This window comes from Centruroides sculpturatus, unplaced genomic scaffold (assembly GCF_000671375.1).
Source record: "Centruroides sculpturatus isolate CEXI.00-Female unplaced genomic scaffold, Cexi_2.0 scaffold475, whole genome shotgun sequence".
Taxonomy (NCBI): domain Eukaryota; kingdom Metazoa; phylum Arthropoda; class Arachnida; order Scorpiones; family Buthidae; genus Centruroides; species Centruroides sculpturatus.
In genome coordinates, this window is record NW_019384712.1 from 131,548 (window position 1) to 153,019 (window position 21,472).

Consider the following 21,472-nt stretch of genomic DNA (forward strand, 5'->3'; position numbering starts at 1 on the left):
AAAGCAACACTAGAAGTGGTTCGCTAAGCAACACTAGAAACAAAAATGAATCATTCTGTTACCCACAGTTGAAACCCTAGCATTACGTAACGTTTTTGTAAACATGATCGGATGGGTAGGTATCTTTATCAAATTGTAAGATAAAAATTAGAGGGCAACAATTGAATCTGGCAAGATGGCCGAAGCGGTAAAGACACCAGCTTCTGAAAGCCCGCACATTTGCATCCGGGTATGTTCTCTGTTATACTCTTGTGGTCACTAAGAAGGCCTTTTCATCAAACCAATCGTCGGTTCGGCTAGGTCCACAATCAAATGGTGAGGGACGGGGCCCAACATATCCGGACAGATCAGTCCCGAAAAATTCTTGAAATTTTTTGATCGCCCGGATTCGATCCCGGGAATACCCAGAGTGGTAGGATAATGCCTTAATCGCCTCGGCCATCTGACCAGCGTCCAAGTCTGATCAAGAATTTTAGATCCGGAAACATCGGACCAATCTCTCGTCACTTGCTACCCGCATTGTGAGCCTGACAGGACTTAAAGTGGGGATTCAAAAAAACTCTCTTAGTGCCCAAAAGACGAAAAAAAAATGGAAAATTGATAAATATCAATTCTAAAAATTACTAGAATAAATTTTACATTAAACTATTTAAATATTATAATAGTTAGTAAAATTAACCGTAAATGGATATATTTTAAGCAATTTTAATTTCTATTTAAATTTTCTTTATCCATAAACAATTTTCTCCGCTAGGTGGAGAGAAGTCAGTGTTGTCATTTGTTACACGTGATTCACAGTATGTTCAAATCAAAATTGCTTACTTATAATTAGTTTATTTAACTACGTTATTCGAATCTTAGCGTAAATTTAATATTGAAACTGATTTTGTGAAGCATTTAATGATACAATTGCATATTTTTACAGTGTTCATTCTTAATTAATATTCATTTGATTAGTTTATCATGTAAATGATGAGAACCATTCGATAAGTTTTTGGTAATAGTTACTTTTAAGCAAATTGTGTATATATAAATAAAGTTAAATTATTTTCTATATAGGTTAAAAAATGGAATATAAAATTGGTCTATTAACTGCATTCCTAAATAAAACTAAGTCGGAGGATATACAATTCGAGGAAGAAAATGTAAAGAAAAGGAAGAAAACAAAGAAGAAACGTCATACAGATGAAACAAATCAGCATAAGAGAATATTGGAAACAGAAAGTGAAGATTTCATACCATTGGAGTTGCCTCCTGGAGTAAGGATGTTACTATGGAGATACGAGCGAGCAAGAAGAGATGAGCCGTTTCACACTCTCTGTTTCTTGGTCTTGTTTATTATGATCACACAGATGAGAGCTTGAAACGTCGTCACCTCTTCTCGCCACATATTTTCACTCACTCGGAAAATTTGCACCCTAAGAATTACTAAAATATAATAAAAGAATGCAAATAACTTTAATTTCTCTTAGAACAATGATAAACATCACAAGATACTGATAACTGTACTTGTGTTAATGTTGATATTGTATTATTATAAATATCCAAGAAAAAAGATTTGCTGTATATGTAATGTAATTTATACTAAAATTTTGCTTGTTTGTATTTTCAGTTCAGAGAAAAATATATAGTCAAAGATGAGTCTGAACATATTGCACAAGAAAAAATAGCCTACAACAAAAAGTCAAATGAGAAACAAAAGAAAGATCAAAATAGCAAAATAGAAATTTTTAATGTGAACAATGAATTGATAGAAGATGGAAATAAAACACATCTTAAGTCTAAAAAACAAAAGAAACAATCTGTTCATTTTCAGGAGGTAAAACTATTACATATTGACTTGTAGTATATTTTTTATTTTCCATAATGGATTAGTTATTAAATAGAAAAGAATTTTTATTATTTGATAATTGTCAGATTACTACATTCAACAAAATCAAATTGTTCTTTTTTCTATTCTTCTGAAATTATCTTCATTTTTATTATATTCAGTTAGGATAAATGCTGATAGTTTTTTTTATTATTTCTTTAATTATAAGTAAAAGTAGATTGTTTAAAAACTTATGATAATTTGATGAATAACATCTTTCTTTACAATGCTTATAAATAAAATAAATAAAAATATGATTTAATTTAATTATATTTCATCTCAAGACTCAATCTTCATAGATCAAACAAAAAAAATAAAATAGATTATTCAAGCAACAAATGAGCAGCCAGATGCTTTATAGTGTTATTTAAGGTTAATTAATTAGTAAGCAGTTTGGATTGATTATGTATGTTATTATATGGAAGTATACCATGCCAAATAAAAGTGTAAGTTGTCTGAGAGCCATGGAGGGTCATGGGCACTAAGTCATCCCAAGTCAATGCTATGAATGAAGTATGGCTATATCTATATTAATTAATTAGTCTGGAAGCAGAGATAGAACAGAGGTCTAGGTAGCATAACTGGCACTCATCTGCACAGTAAATAGGAGTTTAGGGTTTTGGTTCTGCTCTTGCTGATCTTTTTCTCTAGAATATTCTAAATTACACTTATTTGTTTCTAATTATTAAATTTAACATGAGATGGCAGCTTAACCACCTAACTCTGGCAAAATTACTTAGCAGTTAACTTGCCTTAAGTAGTCAATTAAGAATCTGGCTGTTTAATTGGTTAAATTAGTGAATTAGTTGTATATGTTAGTGAAGATCTAGTGAAGTTCTTTCCCAAACTCCGTCTCGTAAAGTTGGTTTCCGTGTGTATCACAATTCGATGTAGTGATCCAGGTTCGATGGAAAGCACACCTCCACACTCAAATTGATAATATTTACAGTTTATTTACAGATTCTATATGCAGAAAGTACATGTTTGAAAACATAATATACATACAAGATAACAATGCATGGTGACTCACGTACTAGGTTCTGAGAACTATGGCCTCAGTTAGCTTGTGGAGTTGCCTCAACTGCATGGTCAGTCCAGTCTCCGCACTAATCCTCCCTGAGATGTTTACCAGAGGAGAACACTCTCTCTACACTCAGCAGGCTTCCCAAGTGCCTGAGTCTACCGTGTACCAGTCTCTTGCCCTTCTCTCTTCCTCGCCCCGCAATTTAAGGGGACTTCCAACCAATCACAATCCTTTCTTGCCCGAACAGCTTACACTCGGGTCTGCCGTCATCCGACGAGAGTGGAGCTTACGTAAACGTCTGCTACTTGTTTACATTCAGTTGTTTATCATATGGCAAATGGTCTAATGTCTGACTACAGGTGGGTCCAATTGACAAAGTTGGCACTTCCTTTGTTTTCCCTCTGTTTACAAGTCAACACCTTACAAGTTGTATATTGCCCGACCGCACATGGGTCCAATTGACAAGGTCGTGCTTCTTTTGTTTCCTCTCTGCTAAAAGGTCAATACTTTACAATGTTATTATACAAGGTCTGTTCAAAAAGTATCGGGCCCTTTTTTTTTTCCATGTAAACCAATGATGCGTGAGAGGCCTCCTTCGGTGGAGTTGTGGAGGGGACAGTCATGCACAGCCCTGAATTTTTTCCCGCCTGCAGGAAGCGTCAGTCGTCGGCAATTGGCCTATGAGTGAGGTCATGTAGTGTGCTCTCGTCGGATTCCACTAATCTGGAAAATGACTGAACAACGTGAGCAGCGATATTACATCAAATTTTGCCAAAAACCTTGGCGATACCCGAGTGTAAACCATTCGCAAGATTCAGCAGGCTTTCGGGGACGATCCTCGAGGCCAAAAAAAGCGCGGCAGGTCCGCAGCAATATCAAAGGTCATGTTGACAGTTTTTTCGACTCTCGTGGGGTGGTGTGTCGTGAGTACGCACCACAAGGCCAAACCATCGCAAAGGAGTACTACCAGGAGGTCCTTCGTCGTCTTTCCGATACAGTGCGACGCAAACGACCGGATCTGTGGTCGATCAAAACTTGGCAGCTCCATCGTGATAACGCATCCGCCCATTCTGCGCATCTGATTCGGGCTTTCGTCGCCAAACACAATACTCCTGTGGTTCGTCACGCTCCGTACTCTCTCCACATGGCTCCGTGTGACCTTTGGGTATTTCCCAAGCTGAAAATGCTGCTAAAAGGAACCTGAATTTAGTCGAGATAAGACATCGTGCGGAATCCGACGGACCAGCTGATGGTCATTCCAAAAGATGCGTTCCAGCAGTGTTTCCAGCAATGGCAGGAATGCTGGGAGAAGTGTATACATTACCAAGGAGACTACTTTGAAGGGGATTACGGTTTTGTACCTCAAAGTCAATAAATTTATTTTTGCCGACCAAAGGTCCGATACTTTTTGAACAGACCTTGTAGATAAGCAATTTATTAGTTGTAATAATGAATAAAGTAAAAGTATGTGTTATCATTAAGATTCATTCAGTTTGTTTAAAGAGTAAATAATTAAGAACGAGTTTAACAGAAAAAAAATTAAATATTTTTGGACTTTCTCTGCTAGGGACTGTAAATTTTATTTCTAGCCTTTTAACAACTTAATATACATTTTTCAGGGAATCTGATTAAATAATTGTTACTCGAATTAGGATTTTGTAATGTGCTGTAAATTTTCAAATTACTGTAGTTTATTGGTTTATAGCAATTCTTATTTTTGATGTTGATCTGTTTTCTTAATTTCAAATTTAGTCATACATTCCAATTGAAAAAGTTTCTTTATTAATGTTTTTGCATGAAAAAAGTAGTTTATTTCTGTAGTCTATAACAATTGTACATAAGTAGTATGTACAAATTATTGTACATAAGTAGTATGTACAAAAGTTATTTTTAGATTTTTTGGTCTTAGTCAATAATAATATACAATAGAAACATAATTGAAAATATTTAATATTTGAAAAAATGTGACTAGAATAATTGTTTAAAAATACTTTACAAAAGAATGAATCAAATTTCATAATAGAAAAAATAATTTATTTTCTTATTTTTCTGTTCAGGGAGAGGAAAATTCAAGCAATATGCCAAAACAAAAGGATAAAAACAGGTAAGGACAAAATATATTATACATTATTTAGATATATTTATAATCCTTCTAATATGACATGTATTATAAACTCAGAAGAAAGAAATATCAGAAAACATCTGAAGACTATGATAAAGACAAGAGGACAGTTTTTGTTGGCAATCTTCCTGTAACATTTAACAAAGAGGTAAAATCATAAATTTTAAAACATTTTACTTTCATAAACTTACTAATAATGTTCTCTAGGAAATAAAAAATATCTTCAAGTCTTTCGGTGTCGTAGAAAGCATTAGGATACGCAGTGCAGTGAGTATATTTTCAATTTCATAATTTTTTTTTAATCTTAAAAATTATTAAAATAAATATTTAATTTATATTTGAATTAATTGAAATTAATATTGAGGTATAATAAATACGAATAGAGTATAACTAATTATTATTATTATTATATATATGATGAGGTATATTTAATTTTAATGTATCATTACTTGAAATAATAATATGAAGTATTGAAAAATTGAAATATTACCTTCAAACATTTCAAAGTTTATAATAGAAAAAAATTTTACTTCTTGTGAATTTATCTACAATTCCTAAAATTTTTTATTTGTGTTATCATGAATAAAACATAAAAAAGTAAATATAAAAATCCAGCAACATGTTGCTTAACTTTCCCACAACATTTAAAATTGCATATGTGGTGCCATTTGTTATAATATTTTATTATTAAAAACGTTTTATATTTTTAATTATTATAAAATGGCAAAAGCTTAATTTTGAGGGTAGGGATGGGTTTTATAAAAAATTGTAAATGCTAATAACAAGTAAAATCATCATTAAGTCTGACCTTACTGGAGATATGACACATGATCCCTCTTTATCTCCCCACCCCATCAACCTTTAACCATCAAAATTTAATAGCATCAATCTCTCTAATACATGAACTCCATGCAAAATTTCAGAAATTTTTGATGAAAAGCACAGGAATTATTAAGCTTCAAAGAGGGTGAACAAAAGCAAGCTGCTACACACACACACACACACACATACACACAGAGAGAGAGAGAGAGAGAAAAAATCCTCAAATTTTTTTTCTGTTTCTCAACATTTCAAGATGTCCTCACAGTCCAAAAATGTAAAAATTTAGTGGGGGTCAGTTTTTGACCAATTGCCATACTTTCCCTCTGTTATATATAACAATTTTGATCTTTAAATTAAATTCAATAACAATTTCAATCATTCAATCAATTTTTACTTTCCTGGCTCTGTTATAAATAACAGAGCCAGGAAAGTAAAAATTGATTGAAATAGGTTCAGTAAGTTTAAAATATACATTTGTAAATTTTCATCCAATGGAGAATATTGTTTAATAAAATTGAAGACAAAGTCTGCCCAAAAGGGATCACCATTTATTTTCTCTGTGTTCCAAGACTATACACGTTCTTGGCAACTGACCTTTCTTTTTAGGCTACTTGTTGCCAGAGGTTACAAAAAAGGTCCTTTTAAAAACACAAAATATATCCAATTAAAATTATAAATAATTTCTAAAAAATAACTGGAAACATACAGATGTCTTGCTTGCATCCATCCATACCTTCTCTGGGGGTGTTACTGGAAACAGGCACTGGAAAATGTAGATTTTAAAAAAGCTAGCACCTGTTTTCAGTAAATAAAATGTAGAGTTGATAATGAACTGATGAAGTATTGATATTTTATGTAAGAAAATAAATGTACTTAGTATTTAACAGGAGTACTCTAATTACAATCACCATCTGCAGAAATATTTAGCAGCATAAATGCAACCAAATCCAATATGGTGACATTTCAGGATATACCAAAGACATTTCTGTTAAAATTTGGTAACAAAACTCACCATTACAAGCAACAAACATTTTATTTTTACAAGACATTCATGCTATACAGAAACCTTAGCAATTCAGAGGATACTATTCAATGTCTCTATTCTGAAGATGACAGTGAGTATGATAACTGATCCTCAAAACACAGTGTGATACTGTCTTTCAAGGTTCTCAAATTTGTAACGTGTTCTCGGTAATCCACAATTTTTAAGTTTCCCCACACCAAATATCATCAACTCTATTATTTTCATACTTGTATTACATTTAAAAAAATATATTTAATCTCTTTATATATGGAATCATCAAATATTAAATTATAATTTAAATTAATTTTATTATTTGAATTCTTTTTATTGTTCTTTATATCAAATAAATTGAAATTTTTTATGTTATTAAAAAATCTCTGGTTTGAACATGTAACTATCTTTACTAAAATTCTTTGTTATTGTTAGATTAACCTTGTTTTACATATAAATTACTTAATAACAATTACTTAATAAATTCTTAGAATAAACAAGGAATAACGTATATAAAAGAGTTCATTAAGTATAAAAAGTAATTTTTATATGATTTTTCTAAATTGAACAGGCACCAATTAAACCCACTTTACCTAAAAAAGTTGCAGTTATAAAGTAAGTACTGATAAAAATGTATTAATTTCTATGGTAATAAATTAATATATATTTTGTTTCAAAAATTTCAACAGAAACTTATATCATCCCGACATCACAAGTTATAATGCTTACATTGTTTTTAAAACAGAACACATGGCTATGGATTCATTAAAATTGTAAGATGTTTATTTATAGTTTAAAGTTTTGGAAATATTCATAGTAAAATAGTATATTTTTATTTTAGAAATGGAACTAAAATTCAAGATAATCATATAAGAGTAGATAGAGTTAACAATAATCAACAACATGACTATAGAAAGACCATATTTGTTGGAAATCTTCCATACAGTTAAGTTCTTGTATTCAGAAATTTGATTTATTATTATTTTCTCAAAAGGTGGCTATTTTAATTTTAATTTTTGTCATAGATTATCTATATATATAAAAATGAATGTATATAATGTATATATATATTTTTTTTAATCCTTTATAATTTTAATTATTTAATTGCTCCTTCCTCTCTTCCTTGGCATGTTGTGAAATATTCCCCATATATATATATATATATGGGGAATATCGTGCTTCTGACAATCGCTGCGAGTGTGTGGGCTAAATTTGGAGAATCCGTGCTTCTTGCGTGGACAACTGTACGTGGCCGGCTCATGCATCGGAAAACCTTCCGATTTATTCATGTACGCACCAGACGGAGAAACAAAAAATATCGTGTATCCACGAGCACTCCAATAAATAAATAGAATTGAAACAACACTTTGAAATGTTTTCCCGATGAAAACGAATAGTAATAATAAGTTTCAATAAAAATGATAAAATGAAAATTTAATTTTATCATTACAAGTTTGCTTGAATTTAGTTTCTTCTGAGATCGCAGCAATGCACGACGGGTAAGCTAGTATTTAATATATAATCAGTGTGCAAAAAATTGTTCAACTTCATTTTATAGATTAGTAATATTACTTAACTATTATAAAATTAAGTTTTTATGGTTTATTAAAGTAATAAAAATTAATTTGATAACATATACATCAACTTGATTCAATTAGTATTGCATGGTAAGCAATTCCTGCTTAAGTCCTGCTCTGGGCAGATCTTTTCTTCCACAATATTCTAAAGTTAAGTTTAATAATTAGAATTAAATTAATTTTTATTGTGAAATGGCAGCCTAACCACTTACCTCTATCCAAATTGCTTTATACTGTATATAATTATTTAATTATCCTTAATATAATCTGATAAATTTGCAAATCAAAGCAATAACAGTAAGTCTTTGGTGAAAAACATACATACAGCAGTTGGACTTAAGAATGGATGGAAAGTGTTTACCATTACCCAGGTAGAGACATCTATTAGTATGGAATTGAACTGTCATACAGTTGTGAAATTCGAAGTGCATATAATTTCATAGAAGAAAGTAACCCTTTAAAATTTTAATAAATTTAAATAAAAATTCCTTTAAAACTAGAGGAAGTTGCACCTGCAGAAACGAAATTTGAGGTGCATGAGAAAATTATAACTCTTTCTATTTAACTATAAACATTCTCACGATCAATTCGTGAATAGTTTACAATTATCGACGAAATTCGTCATATTGTTTCATTCGAACACCAACTTTNTTTAAAATTTTAATAAATTTAAATAAAAATTCCTTTAAAACTAGAGGAAGTTGCACCTGCAGAAACGAAATTTGAGGTGCATGAGAAAATTATAAATCTTTCTATTTAAGTATAAACATTCTCACGATCAAACCATGTATTGTTTACAATTACGGCCGAAATTCGTCATATTGTTGCCATTCTATCGCCACCTTTAACCTCACACCTGACTAATTTTTCCCACCGAAAAAGGTATAAAAGCCCGACACATTCCCCTCCTCAGGGGAATCGCCGAACGTCGAAGTCAGACATCCCCTTCTCCATCGCAGACCTACACTTCCGTCGCCGACCTATACTTGTGTCACCGCTCAGAATCCATAAAGGACGACATTACGGGAAAATATCCCATTAGTATGTGCAAAGAGGTATGAACGATTATTATTGTAAACTCTCTCTCTGTCATCCGCGAAGTCTATGAAGTTTTGTAAAATTTTTATTTAGTTAGTTAGGTTAATAAACCGTTGTTTTTGTTTTAAATGGTGTCATTACTCGACTTAGCCAACGTCTTATCGTCGACCCCTCCGACTCTCCTACACTCGCGTAACGCGTAACTGAACGAAACGCCATCCTTGACAAGAAAGTAGGTCACCGGGAAGGAGAAGAAGTCCCAACCTCCCCGGCGGCTCACACAGTGCTCGTCACCAAGACTTCTTGTAGCTCTCACCACTAGCAATGATATTCGTCCTTAAGTTTTGTATGTGTGTATCAATATCATTGGAGTGCTAATACCACTTCAGATAATTAAATTTCAATAATTCATATTCAGCAATAAAAAAAGTCGTTATAAAATTTGATTAATTTAATAAAATGAAAATCAATAGATAAACAAATTTCTGAGAATATCAGACAAGTAAAAAGATAAATAAAAAGTAGAGAATTTTTGCTAAAATTGAAAAATTATAGTATTCATGCAAAACTGGATTTACATTCTTGAGATATTAACCTTATATGTTAGTATCATGACTTATTTCATGTAACAATGCATATAACTTCTTAAAATAATATTTAAATTGAAAATTTCAACCCACTACAAGAGTATTCTAAGCTACAGTGAACATAAATTTCTTTTTGTATATAAAAGTTTAATAGACTTACCCACAGATTGATGGTTAAATCATCTGATTTAAGAAATATTTTTTCTAAGTAAACATCCACTGAGATATTCACGTAAATTGAAATAATCTGAAATAGAATTAATTAATTTCATTATCCATGAAAAAAAATGGCTGCCATAATAAAATTCTCATTTGTGTTAATATCCTACCATTTGAATGCTTTTATTGACTTTTATTGCATGACTTTATGTATTTAAATTATATCAGACACTAAACAGAATATGCATTATTGAATTTGTATTGGAAATACATTACTTAGTATCTTTTGTTTTCAGAATGATGCAAATTTTATTTAGTAAATTAAATAATGAATTTATTAAGTATATATCGAGATAATATTTTTAGCCGAAAAGGCTAAAAATGTTATCTTAATATAAATGAATTTAATGACTAACAATGTTTGTTAGAAAATAACATACATTGTTAGTCATTTTATTATACTATATATAATATTTATGTTTTTTTATCTGTAAATTGTAAATACAGTAGAACCCCCAATTTTCCAAGTTAATTAGACCTGGGCTGCTTGGATTTTCTAATACATGGCATCATTTTAAACTTTCTTTTATGAATTACAGTGTAAGGAAAATAGTGTATTCACTTATGGATTTGCCTTAGATAGTGCAGAATCTTGGATAATTGGGGTTCTTCTACTTTATATCCATTTTCTCTCCATTTATCAGTTATTTCTTTTTGAATATAAGTAAGAAATAATAAATTTTATAAATAATGCTATCATTACAGTTTTGAAAGATGGGATTCGAGACTATAACAAGATCAATGTCTGAAAATTATATTTGTTGTTAAAACGGATGTTAACTAAAAACTCATTTAACCTCCATTTGTCACAAGATGAGAATCCAAAAGTAGATCTTTTAAGAACTGGGACAGGAAGTTTTATCTAAAAAAATACATAAAATGAATCTTTTTGTTTATAGTCAGTCAATAATGGTCAATCAGGTTTATGGCTGTATTTCTTCTTAAAAGATTTAAAAAATCCAGCAGTGAGTTGCTTAATTTTCCTGGCAACATTTAAAACTGCATGTGTGGCACCATCTGTTATTGAAAGTTTTTAATAATAAAATATATTTTTTACTTATTATAAAATGGCTAAAAGCTTAATTTTGAGGATAGGGATGGGTTTTATNAAAACTGCATGTGTGGCACCATCTGTTATTGAAAGTTTTTAATAATAAAATATATTTTTTACTTATTATAAAATGGCTAAAAGCTTAATTTTGAGGATAGGGATGGGTTTTATAAAAAGTTGTAAATGCTAATAACGAGTAAAATCTTCATTAACTCCAACTCTACTGGAGATATGACACGACCCCCTTTATCTCCCACCTTAACCTTTAACCATCAAAATTAAATAGCATCAATCCCCCTAATAGACAAACCTCCCTGCAAAATTTCTGAAATTGTTTACAAAAAGCACAGGAGTTACTAAACTTCAAACAGGGTGAACAAAATTGTGCGCTCCCCACACTAAAATCCATACATACAGAAAAACGCATTTCTCCACGTAAAAATCACAGGGAATATTTTTTGACTGATCGCTATACTTTCCCTCATACATAACAGAGTCGGAAAAGTAAAAATACACATGTAATATTTATCCTTTTTGCAAACTCATCCAATTATCTTAAGTTTAGACTGATGGGAGGTTTTATAATAAATATAGTTTGGACTAAGCAGGGATAAGACAAACTTCTATAAAGAATATCTAAATAACAAGATTATTAATATAAAAATCAGTAAACATTTTTAAGTTTTTGACATGTATCCAGCTTATCTCATTCTATCTATTGTTTAATGTATTTAGTTTCTTAATCTTTTCTGTCATTTTCTAAATGAAGTTACAGTAAATTCATTTATATAATTTTTACATTTTCTTAAATTTGTCTTTGATTCTACAGCTTTCTTGCTATTATTTTAATTTTTGTGTAGAAGAAACTTTAATTTTTTTTTACATAAAACTGTTCTTAAAAGGAGGACAAATACATCTCAGAATTGATTAAGTTCTGAATGTCAAAATAACTGCTTTTAAATTATAAGAAATGGTTAAAAACTTTACCTGATTTTATTTTATACAGAATATTTCAAAAAATTGAGGAAAAAAAATTAAATTTTAACTAATCAAGATTAAATTGATGAAAATGTTGGACAGAAAGTAGTTAAATATTAGCAAAAATTTGCATATATTTATAGTAAAACAGTATTTAAGGAAAAACATAGGCTTTGTGTCTCTTCTTGGACGGGGGAAAAAAGCAGGAAAATCAGTATATCTCCTGATTTTCCTGCTTTTTTACATATAAATATATATATGTTATATACAAGGAATACAAATAAGTAGACAAAGTAAATATTTCTGGAGGATAAAAAAATATCTTTAAAAAAGATTCCTCATAGACAATACATACAAATGTGTCTTTATTCCAATCCAGTCCTTTCAAACGCACATTTGAGGAATTAACAATTTCACGGCAGAGTACACCTCTAATTGATGAGCAGCCTATAAAAGAAAGGTTGACTCTGCTGTGAAATTGTTAATTCCTCAAATGTGTGTTTGAAAGGACTGGATTGGAATAAAGACACATTTGTATGTATTGCTTTGAGGAATCTTTTTTAAAGATTTTTTGTAATTTTTGGAGGATTTTACTGCTTTGACAATAGACTTCTGTAGTTTGAAGGATCTCATAACTCTTAATATTTTTATTACTATTCCATAGTGTTTAAGCTAGAAAGTTAATTTGTTTGGGCTGCAATTTGAAAAAATTGTAGACCTATAAATTCCCACTGTTGTCTGTTCGTCCGTCTTTCCTTAATTCTGAGAACAGAGTTAGATAGATGAAAGACAATACCAGATATGGAAAACTTAGGGGATAGAGGCCCAATTGACTATATACAAATTTCTGATATGAACTGGAAGTCATATTATTCTATTTACATATTTTCTTCTGAAAATATTTTTGCAACAAAATGATTATCCAAATTACACAATATCAACAATACAGGAACTTCATTAAGATTGTGGAAATGATGGATTTGATTATTCCTGAGGAAAATAGACATAGAGTTGGCTATGCCTGTTTTTCTTACAGATAATCTACATGATATAATGAATGAGCTAGAATTACAGTGAAATCAGCCAACATGTTAAAGAATAGAAATGATATAATTTTTTATCAATGTTATGATTAGATATGAAATATTTAAATTGCTTATGGCAGTATGAAGATTCCTTATCTTGTGCCTCTCTGATCAATCCATTATATCTAATGGCATTTTGAGTTGGATTTAAATTTCATCTGAATGCTGATGTCTTATAGTTGCAAGGTCTAATGTTATGCAATAAATTAAAATGGAAAAATTAGAAAAATCATTACAAAAATCATATGGGTGAGAGATTTCAATACAATATCAGCAGCACCCACAGACTAAAAGGGGGACACAAGCTATAAAAAAGGGCATCGTATGTATATTATATATATATATACAGTTATCCCTTTATTAACACATTTAATTAATCCCTTGATTCTGCTGTGTATATCAAAATTATATTGAATACTGTGGTATCTCAGTACCTCTAGAACAAATTTTCGGTTAATAGCAAATATTTTTATTTTGTCATCAGTAAAAGATTTTCTTTGATAAAAATGAGTAAGGTTTCATTGAGTAAATAAAATGAAACCTTAGAGCTCCCTTGAAGAATAAGAAAAGGGCAATGCAACAACAAAGGGCAGGCACATGCCCCAATGTACACTATACAAGGTGCCCCTGAATGAATTTATAGAAAATATTCATTATATGTACAGTGTTTTTAAATTTTAATTTTTATACAATAATAATAATTTTTGAATAATGTTATTTTAAGACATTTCTAATATAGAATTTACATTTCAGATATCACAGATGAAGAGCTATGGAAATTCTTTGAAACCTGTGGAGAAATTATAAATGTTCGAGTCATAAGAGACAAATCTACTCGTATAGGCAAAGGGTTTGGTTATGTCTTATTCAAGGTAAAAATTACTTATCAATTTTTCTCCAGAAAGACAATTCCAGATATACCTAGAAAACGTTTTTGTTGCTTAATTTATTCTTCACTATTCTTCAGACAATTCATATCTTTTTATGTAATTTCCTACAGTGGATGAACAATTAAATATTAGTAGTATATAGAATATATACTTTTGCTATGAACAGGGAAAAACTATAAATAATAATCAGCATGTCTACTTCATGCTATTATTATTTATCAATTTTCATAATTTATTTATTTTTCAAATTCCCAATATGGCCTCTATTAGTTTAATACAATAAATAATTTCAGTTGAGAGTAAATGAGGCTAATCTGAGGTGGTTTGGCCATTTAGAAAGAATGGGAGAAGAGCCACTAGCCAAACAGGTATTTGAAGTAAAACCATAGGGATGTCCTAGACCAGTGTTTCTCAATGGGGGCAATATTGCCCCATGTGGGCGTTTTTCCATGTTGAGGGGGCGATTTGAAACAATTTATATTTTGGGGAACGAAAACAAATATTGCCCAGAAAACAATTTTCTGGGCGATATAGTAAAACATTATATTAAGAATAATTAGATATTTTATTTGTTATATCATACAATAATTAAACAAATAACATTATACTAGTCACTAGTCTATTCAATGCAGTATGAATTTAGTGTTAGCCTTGGCCCTGGGCATCGGAATTTTGAAGTGAAGGGGGCGATATTACGTAACAGTTTTATTGAAGGGGGCAATATTATGTTGAAGGGGTGACGATTCATTAGAGGTTGAAAAACACTGTCCTAGACCAAGGCAGATTGATAGTGTTAAGCAGGCCTTAGAAGAAAAGAATTTAACTTTACTCCAGGCTAAAAACTTGTCTGTTGATAGGAGAGTTTGGAGAAAAGTAGTGGATGGTAATATAAAAGTTTGATTTTTCACCATGCTGACCTGTACATCCTCTGAGTATCAGCAGGAATGGATGATGATGATAATTTCATAATTTGCAATAATTTATCATTCTAAAAAACTAAAACCTAACCTAAGTTATGTATTCCATATTCTATCTTATAACATTATAAAGAATATGGTATATCGGCAGATAGGGTACCACCTCATCTTCAACACCTCTGTGATGTATTGCTAGCTGGTCAGGGTATCAGCAATGCATATGAGGTGGAAACAAGAGTGGAACCTAATGGCATCCCACACCATAATACTTGGTGCTAAGCCCATATGGTGATACAAAATGCATGCCTCTGGGAATCTTTCACTGCAGTGTCTCTAAACATTGTTCTGTTTGTCACGATAGTGTAGATTGAACTGGAACTTTCCAAAAATACAATGCATTGTCAGTCTTTTCACCATTGGCACCATTGCAGATGTAGACAATGGTAACTGAAGTAATAGGCAGTGAGTGATGCCTCACTGCCTCAAATGGTGTAGAATAGTGTGTATGAATGGTTGATGAGTGATAGACCTCCACTGTTGGATTAGGGTCCATGATGTGGCTGTTTAGCTCATCATTACTATGGATCTAGGTTTTTCGGGGCCTAGGGCTTATTGAAGTTCAGTGGGGCCCATTTTTTGTTAGATTAAGAGTCTTTACATTGGGGCTTAAAATTGCAACTTTGTGACCTGACCAATTACATTACATTGATTACAATAAAACAAATAATGCTATAAATTATCATTATTATTAACTATTTTTTACTATATGATAAATGTTCATTGTTAATAAAAAGATATTAAAAATTTATGATAATCAATTTCTGTGAGCCTTTGACATTTGGGGACCCAGGGCTTAAGCCCTATTAGTCCCTATGTAGATCCACCTGTGCACATATGACTGTCCTCCCATTCATTTGTGGTATTGGGGAGTCCAGACCCTCAAAATAGTTGGTCTGGTCAACCAATACAATACTCTCAATACTATGCTCACATTTCACCCAACATGAGTGCTGATTTCTCAGAAGGATAACCCAATTCCCACAATTTTCCAATGCTTAAAAGTCTGAAAGCTACATATATGTTCTTAGCTTTAAGGACCGAACATGCCTTTCAAAAAGGATATGTTCACACCATTGCTCTTTTTCTCACCTGCAGGGGAATATTTGTTCTTCTCTTACAGATTTCTTTTAAATCAATCTTTACAAGATGGTAAAAAGAAGTAGAGGACTTGTCAAGCTACATGTGTTATTAAAGTTAACTTTAATAACAAAAATATATTCTGTAAAAGTTTGTCCGATGGAGAATTATTTCTAATAAAATTGTAGACAAAACTCTCTTAAAAAGGATCACCATTTATTATTTTTTATGTTCCAAGACTAACACATTTTCGGCGATTGACCTTTCTTTTTAGGCTACTTGTCGCCGGAAAAATTACAAAAAGTCCTGTTAAAAAACACAAAACACTTCCAATTAAAAGTTTTAAAAATTTCTGAAAAAGGAACTGGTGACATACAGTTGTCTTGCTTACTTCCATCATACCTTCTTTTGGGGTTTCTTCTTCTTTTTATCTACTAAAGATTTGTGCTGGAAAATGTAGATTTTTTAGAGAAGTTGCCCCCCTGGTAGAAATATACATGTAGAAATTTCTTCTGTAAAAGTTCGTCCGATGGAGAATTATTTCTAATAAAATTAGAAATAATTCTCCATCAATGGTGACGATACATGTAGAAATTTCTACATGTATCATCACCAGGGGGCAGCTTTTCTAAAAATCTACATATTTCAGCGCCAATTTTTAGTAGATAAAAAGCAGAGGAAACCCCCAAAAGAAGGTATAGATGGAAGTAAGCAAGACAACTGTATGTCACCAGTTCCTTTTTCAGAAATTTTTTTAAAATTTTAATTGGAAGTGTTTTGTGTTTTTTAACAGGACTTTTTGTAATTTTTCTGGCGACAAGTAGCCTAAAAAGAAAGGTCAGTCACTAAAAATGTGTTAGTCTTGGAACATAAAAAAATAATAAATGGTGATCCTTTTTGGACAGTTTTGTCTACAATTTTATTAGAAACAAAAATATATTTCATATCTCAGGCAAATAATGCAGCTTCCAGTGCAGCTAGCTCACTGTTCCAGTTATTTAGTAAACTTGGAACTGTAGTACACAAGTGTAACTGCACTGACAACTAACTAGTTGTTTCAAGTTGGCTAATAGTATTTACATTTTTAATAAAATACAAAAATATAGAAGATACAAAATGTCTTTGGATATCCATCTTCACAATCATCAGCAACATACAATCTTCATCTGCAAAGACATTTTGTGTGTTGCTGGTGATTGTGAAGATGGATATCCAAAGACATTTTGTATCTTCTATATTTTTGTACTGTATTTTATTAAAAAAAAGAGAAACTAATTGTTTTCATCATGCTGGTTGTAGGCACCATCCATAAAGTGTCCAATATAGCAACATAGAAATGTATCTGTATCTGTGCGAATATAACCTGTTATCAGAAAGTTGTAAATCATTCATTAATTTAATTATGACAGCTCTTTTCATTTTTCTTCATGATTGTATCCAATATGAATGCTTATTTGAATGGAATTCTTCTATTATTTCATCCATTGTAATAAGAATCAAAGTGCATTTTCTTTTAGAAATTGCATTAAGCTTGCCTTTGACAAAAACCACAATAAAAAAGTTTTTTTCTACTATAATACATGAAATGAGATCAAAACAATTTACAATCAACTGTGATGCGATTGCTCTAACATGATCGGTTTATATTTAGACATCACACACAATCTGTGCAACCAAGAAAACATTATCAAATTCTGCAGCATGCATTTGCTTGTGTGGCTAGAAAGAAGAATTGTGTAAACATTTCTTAATAGTACTCTTACGGTAATCTCAAACTACTGGAACTGCCAGTAATCAGTCACTCAATGAAGTTATGTATATCTTTGCAGTTGAATTTTTACACCCATTGTGAGAAAGTTCAGGGGATTTAACTCACATAGATCCTTGTAATCATTTTCACACACTGCATGGCCCATCCATCCTGAAAGTTACCGCCATCCAACAAAATTCTACAATCATCTACAGCAATATATAAATAATGTTGATTCATTTAAATAATTTTAAAACATTTATTCTACATAAGTTTTGATTAATTGAACATTTTCATTTAAGAGAAGAATTTGAGTTTGGAAATTCAATAGTTTCCTATTTCAGAGTTAATTAGTTAAGTTATTCAATTCATTGTGATGGTGACAATTGCTCACAATAAATCATCAGATCTCTTTGATATATTTTAGGGATGATAATTCAATTATTAGTAAAAATGAACTGATTACTTACATTTTTCAATTTTTATCTTGGGAACTTTTCTAATGTTTATTTTTTAAAAATTTGAGACAATCTGTATAAAGTAGATATAATTTCATTCATCACTTAAATTATAAAAATATTAGAATAGGAAAAATATACTTATCATCACAAAGATGCAAGCCCCTTAAGAAGAAAAATTAAATATTTGATCAGATTTCATATGAAAATGTATTAATTACAAAATATTTGTGCTGACAAGATTTCTCTCGTCAGTCTAGAGATTCGTCCAATCGAGCAATAAAAATGGATGGAAACGAGTTAAAGGGACGACCTCTGAGAATATCAAGAGCTAGTAAGAATGAAAACAAGAAATTTCAAAGGTAAATTGTTTAACAAATTTTAAAGATTATTTTATAATGGAATACTCACGCTTTTACTGAATTCACCTGTGTAAGTTTTATGCGAGGCTTTTCAATGATTATTTCAGTTTTATAAATTCAACTTAAATTTTAATAAGTTCAAACAAAAACTACATAATTATAATCATTATATTGAAATACATTAAAGCAGTATGAAAAATAATAAAAATATGACGATTTGTGTTTGAAAGGTTTAATTTATAATTTGTAATTTTTTTGTTTCAGGAATAAAACTTTTGTTCAGAAGAGCGAAAGAAATTGGAAATTTCAGGGTATGGCCGCATTGGAAAAACAGAAAATGAAGAAAAAGAAAAAAATGATTAAACTTAGACTTCAGCAAAAACAAAAAAAGCAAATTGCACAAAAACTTCAATCTAGAACTAAAATGTTCTAAGATTTATTCATTTGTATGATTGTGAAAGTTAAATTAAAAAATATTATATTACTAGCTGTTACCCGCGACTTCGTCAGCGGAGGTTTTGCAAGCAAACCCCATTTACATCCAATATTTCAATAACCATAGTAATTGTTATATAACACCTACCGCTGAAGAGAATTGCCGAAAATCAAACGAACTATTTTCAATTTGATCAATTTTCTGAAACGTTTACAATCGTTCTATAATCGAACCAATACGCAANTTATAGACATCTCTAACTTAATTACATCCAAGTACAAGAATTCATACAAGCTATAACAACTTGTAATGATGATAAATGAAAAAATGCCTTTAAGTAAAAAATCTGACAGAATTACTTCACACAATAAAATAAACATTTTTAGATAAACATAATATGGCAAGAGATTTCTCTTCCCGATGGCAAATGCATTCCGGAAGGAAACCGTCATCTATTCCGTTAATTTAACAATAGCAAGATAATTTATATGTAACAAATGCTTCACGATTATAAATCAACATATCACATTTTATAAAACAATAAAAACATACATACTACTTTAAATGGGGGAAGTAAATGATTGGTTTTGCTATTATGGAAGTTGAGATTCTGTCGGTTAGGAGAAATGGGTCTCTGGAAGCGTGGTCGTCATCCGTTAGTATTTAAATTCCTCAGAAAACTGCGTATGGTACATCAGATAAGTAAACTTACAAGGCACTCTTCTCATTAACTTCCAACAGCAATTTAGATACATAATATAAGTAGACTAGCAAATTCTGACTATTAGTACTGTTTTGTGTTCTGTTAAATACAATTTTTCTCCTTTTTTTTCCTTATAATTTATTATTACTATTATACAAATGTCATACCAAAATTCATATTAAATAGGAAGCTCTGCTGTGTTTTAAAATCTTTGCTAAAATTTAATTTTATCCTCTTGGTCAAGAAGTGTAAATCATGACAGCTTTAAATTTCTGTAAGTCTACGATGATACAATGTGGTACTTAATTTATTTAATTAATATCACTTTTCAAAACAAGAAAAAAAATATATGCAAATATATATATAAATTTTTTATCTTGAATGAATTTTAAGACAAAAGAGATTCAAACAACAGATAGTAAATAAACAAATTTTGAAAACAACTGATCACAATGATAAATACGTTTTGTAAAATAAATTTCATTTTCTCGGCAAAATCTGGACGATGGAAGGAATGAAAATATAATTCTCTTTTTACACGCACACCAAAGTTTGTCGAGTACAATGTTTCTTCTTCATGATGACTTAGCAATTCAATCACAATTTTTACACAAAACATATAAGCATAAATGATTTTTTTTAACTGTGCAACTGTAATGATATAATACTGTGCAAGTATATATATATATACATAGATACAGTATATCTAAATGTATGTATATATATATATAAGCTTTTGTCTTTATAAATAAATAAAATCCCAAATATGGAATTTTTTACAACAAATGGGATGACACAAATATTGGATATAAAAGTATATAAAATACACTACTCTGCCAAGCAGCTTTACATATTTTTAATATAGCTAGCAGCAAGTAAACCAGTATTGCTCTGTACACATTTGAATCCCTGTTTTAAATACATAATGATATATACAATTCGAGTGATGATCATTAGTCAAAGCTGCATCCAGTAATCCCTATGTTATGAAGAGCACTGGACTTCCATCAGTTGTGAAACAGAATTTGAAGATTGTGCTGCTATTGAAAAAATAACAAGTTAATGATATGAGATATATATTTTAAAAACTACAATTAATTAATTAATTATGAAAATACCTGCTTCCTTTTCTTTTCTTTTAGCTTTCTTTCGCCTTCTATCAATAAGTGCAACTTCTGCTTTCAATGTTAGATACACTTTTTTTATTTGTAATAGCTTTTCTTGCAAAATAGCTATTCTTTTATCAGAATCCATTGATTCATCTGTTAAAGAATGAATGTTAAAAATTTGTTTTGACATAATTATATCAAGTTAGAATGGTCAAAACAATATTAGTACAAACCAAAACAAAAATATATAATGAGAAATTTATCTTTCTATGTCTACATCTATTGAAGATTTCAGGCTTAATAATATTAAACAGGAGAAAAT

General features: G+C 30.5%; 2 protein-coding genes across 6 annotated transcripts in view; one reads left to right on the top strand and one right to left on the bottom strand.

Moving 5' to 3' along the window:
- The first annotated feature begins 738 nt into the window (after nt 1-738).
- LOC111627849 (RNA-binding protein 34-like) lies at nt 739-19,386 on the top strand. Of its 5 annotated transcripts, none has more exons than XM_023371506.1 (12): nt 739-797; nt 1,060-1,259; nt 1,613-1,819; nt 4,952-4,998; nt 5,074-5,164; nt 5,224-5,283; nt 7,425-7,468; nt 7,543-7,626; nt 7,695-7,798; nt 14,142-14,260; nt 18,796-18,902; nt 19,167-19,386. In XM_023371506.1, exons 2-12 carry the CDS (start codon nt 1,068-1,070, stop codon nt 19,333-19,335), a joined length of 1,224 nt encoding a protein of 407 aa, XP_023227274.1. In that variant the 5' UTR covers nt 739-797; nt 1,060-1,067; the 3' UTR covers nt 19,336-19,386. The 5 variants fall into 5 exon arrangements, with proteins under 5 accessions (XP_023227274.1, XP_023227277.1, XP_023227278.1 ...); XM_023371509.1 differs by having other exon boundaries at nt 5,077-5,164; XM_023371510.1 differs by having other exon boundaries at nt 18,801-18,902; nt 19,167-19,244.
- A 202-nt stretch (nt 19,387-19,588) lies between these two features.
- LOC111627863 (AT-rich interactive domain-containing protein 4B-like) overlaps nt 19,589-21,472 on the bottom strand; it is a 64,435-nt gene continuing 62,551 nt past the window's right edge. Inside the window, exons 23-24 of the mRNA XM_023371527.1 lie at nt 21,160-21,303; nt 19,589-21,081 (exon numbers count right to left, since the gene is read on the bottom strand). Of these exons, the coding sequence (XP_023227295.1) occupies nt 21,026-21,081; nt 21,160-21,303 (200 nt within the window). The 3' untranslated portion in view covers nt 19,589-21,025. The remainder of the gene's footprint in view (nt 21,082-21,159; nt 21,304-21,472) is intronic.

Excerpts from the sequence above, each read along its gene's own strand:
- LOC111627849 (XM_023371506.1), top strand. The coding sequence starts at position 1,068 with ATGGAATATAAAATTGGTCTATTAACTGCATTCCTAAATAAAACTAAG. Across the intron at positions 1,260-1,612 it reads CATTGGAGTTGCCTCCTGGA|TTCAGAGAAAAATATATAGT; the intron begins GTAAGGATGTTA and ends TTGTATTTTCAG. Across the intron at positions 5,284-7,424 it reads GCATTAGGATACGCAGTGCA|GCACCAATTAAACCCACTTT; the intron begins GTGAGTATATTT and ends TAAATTGAACAG.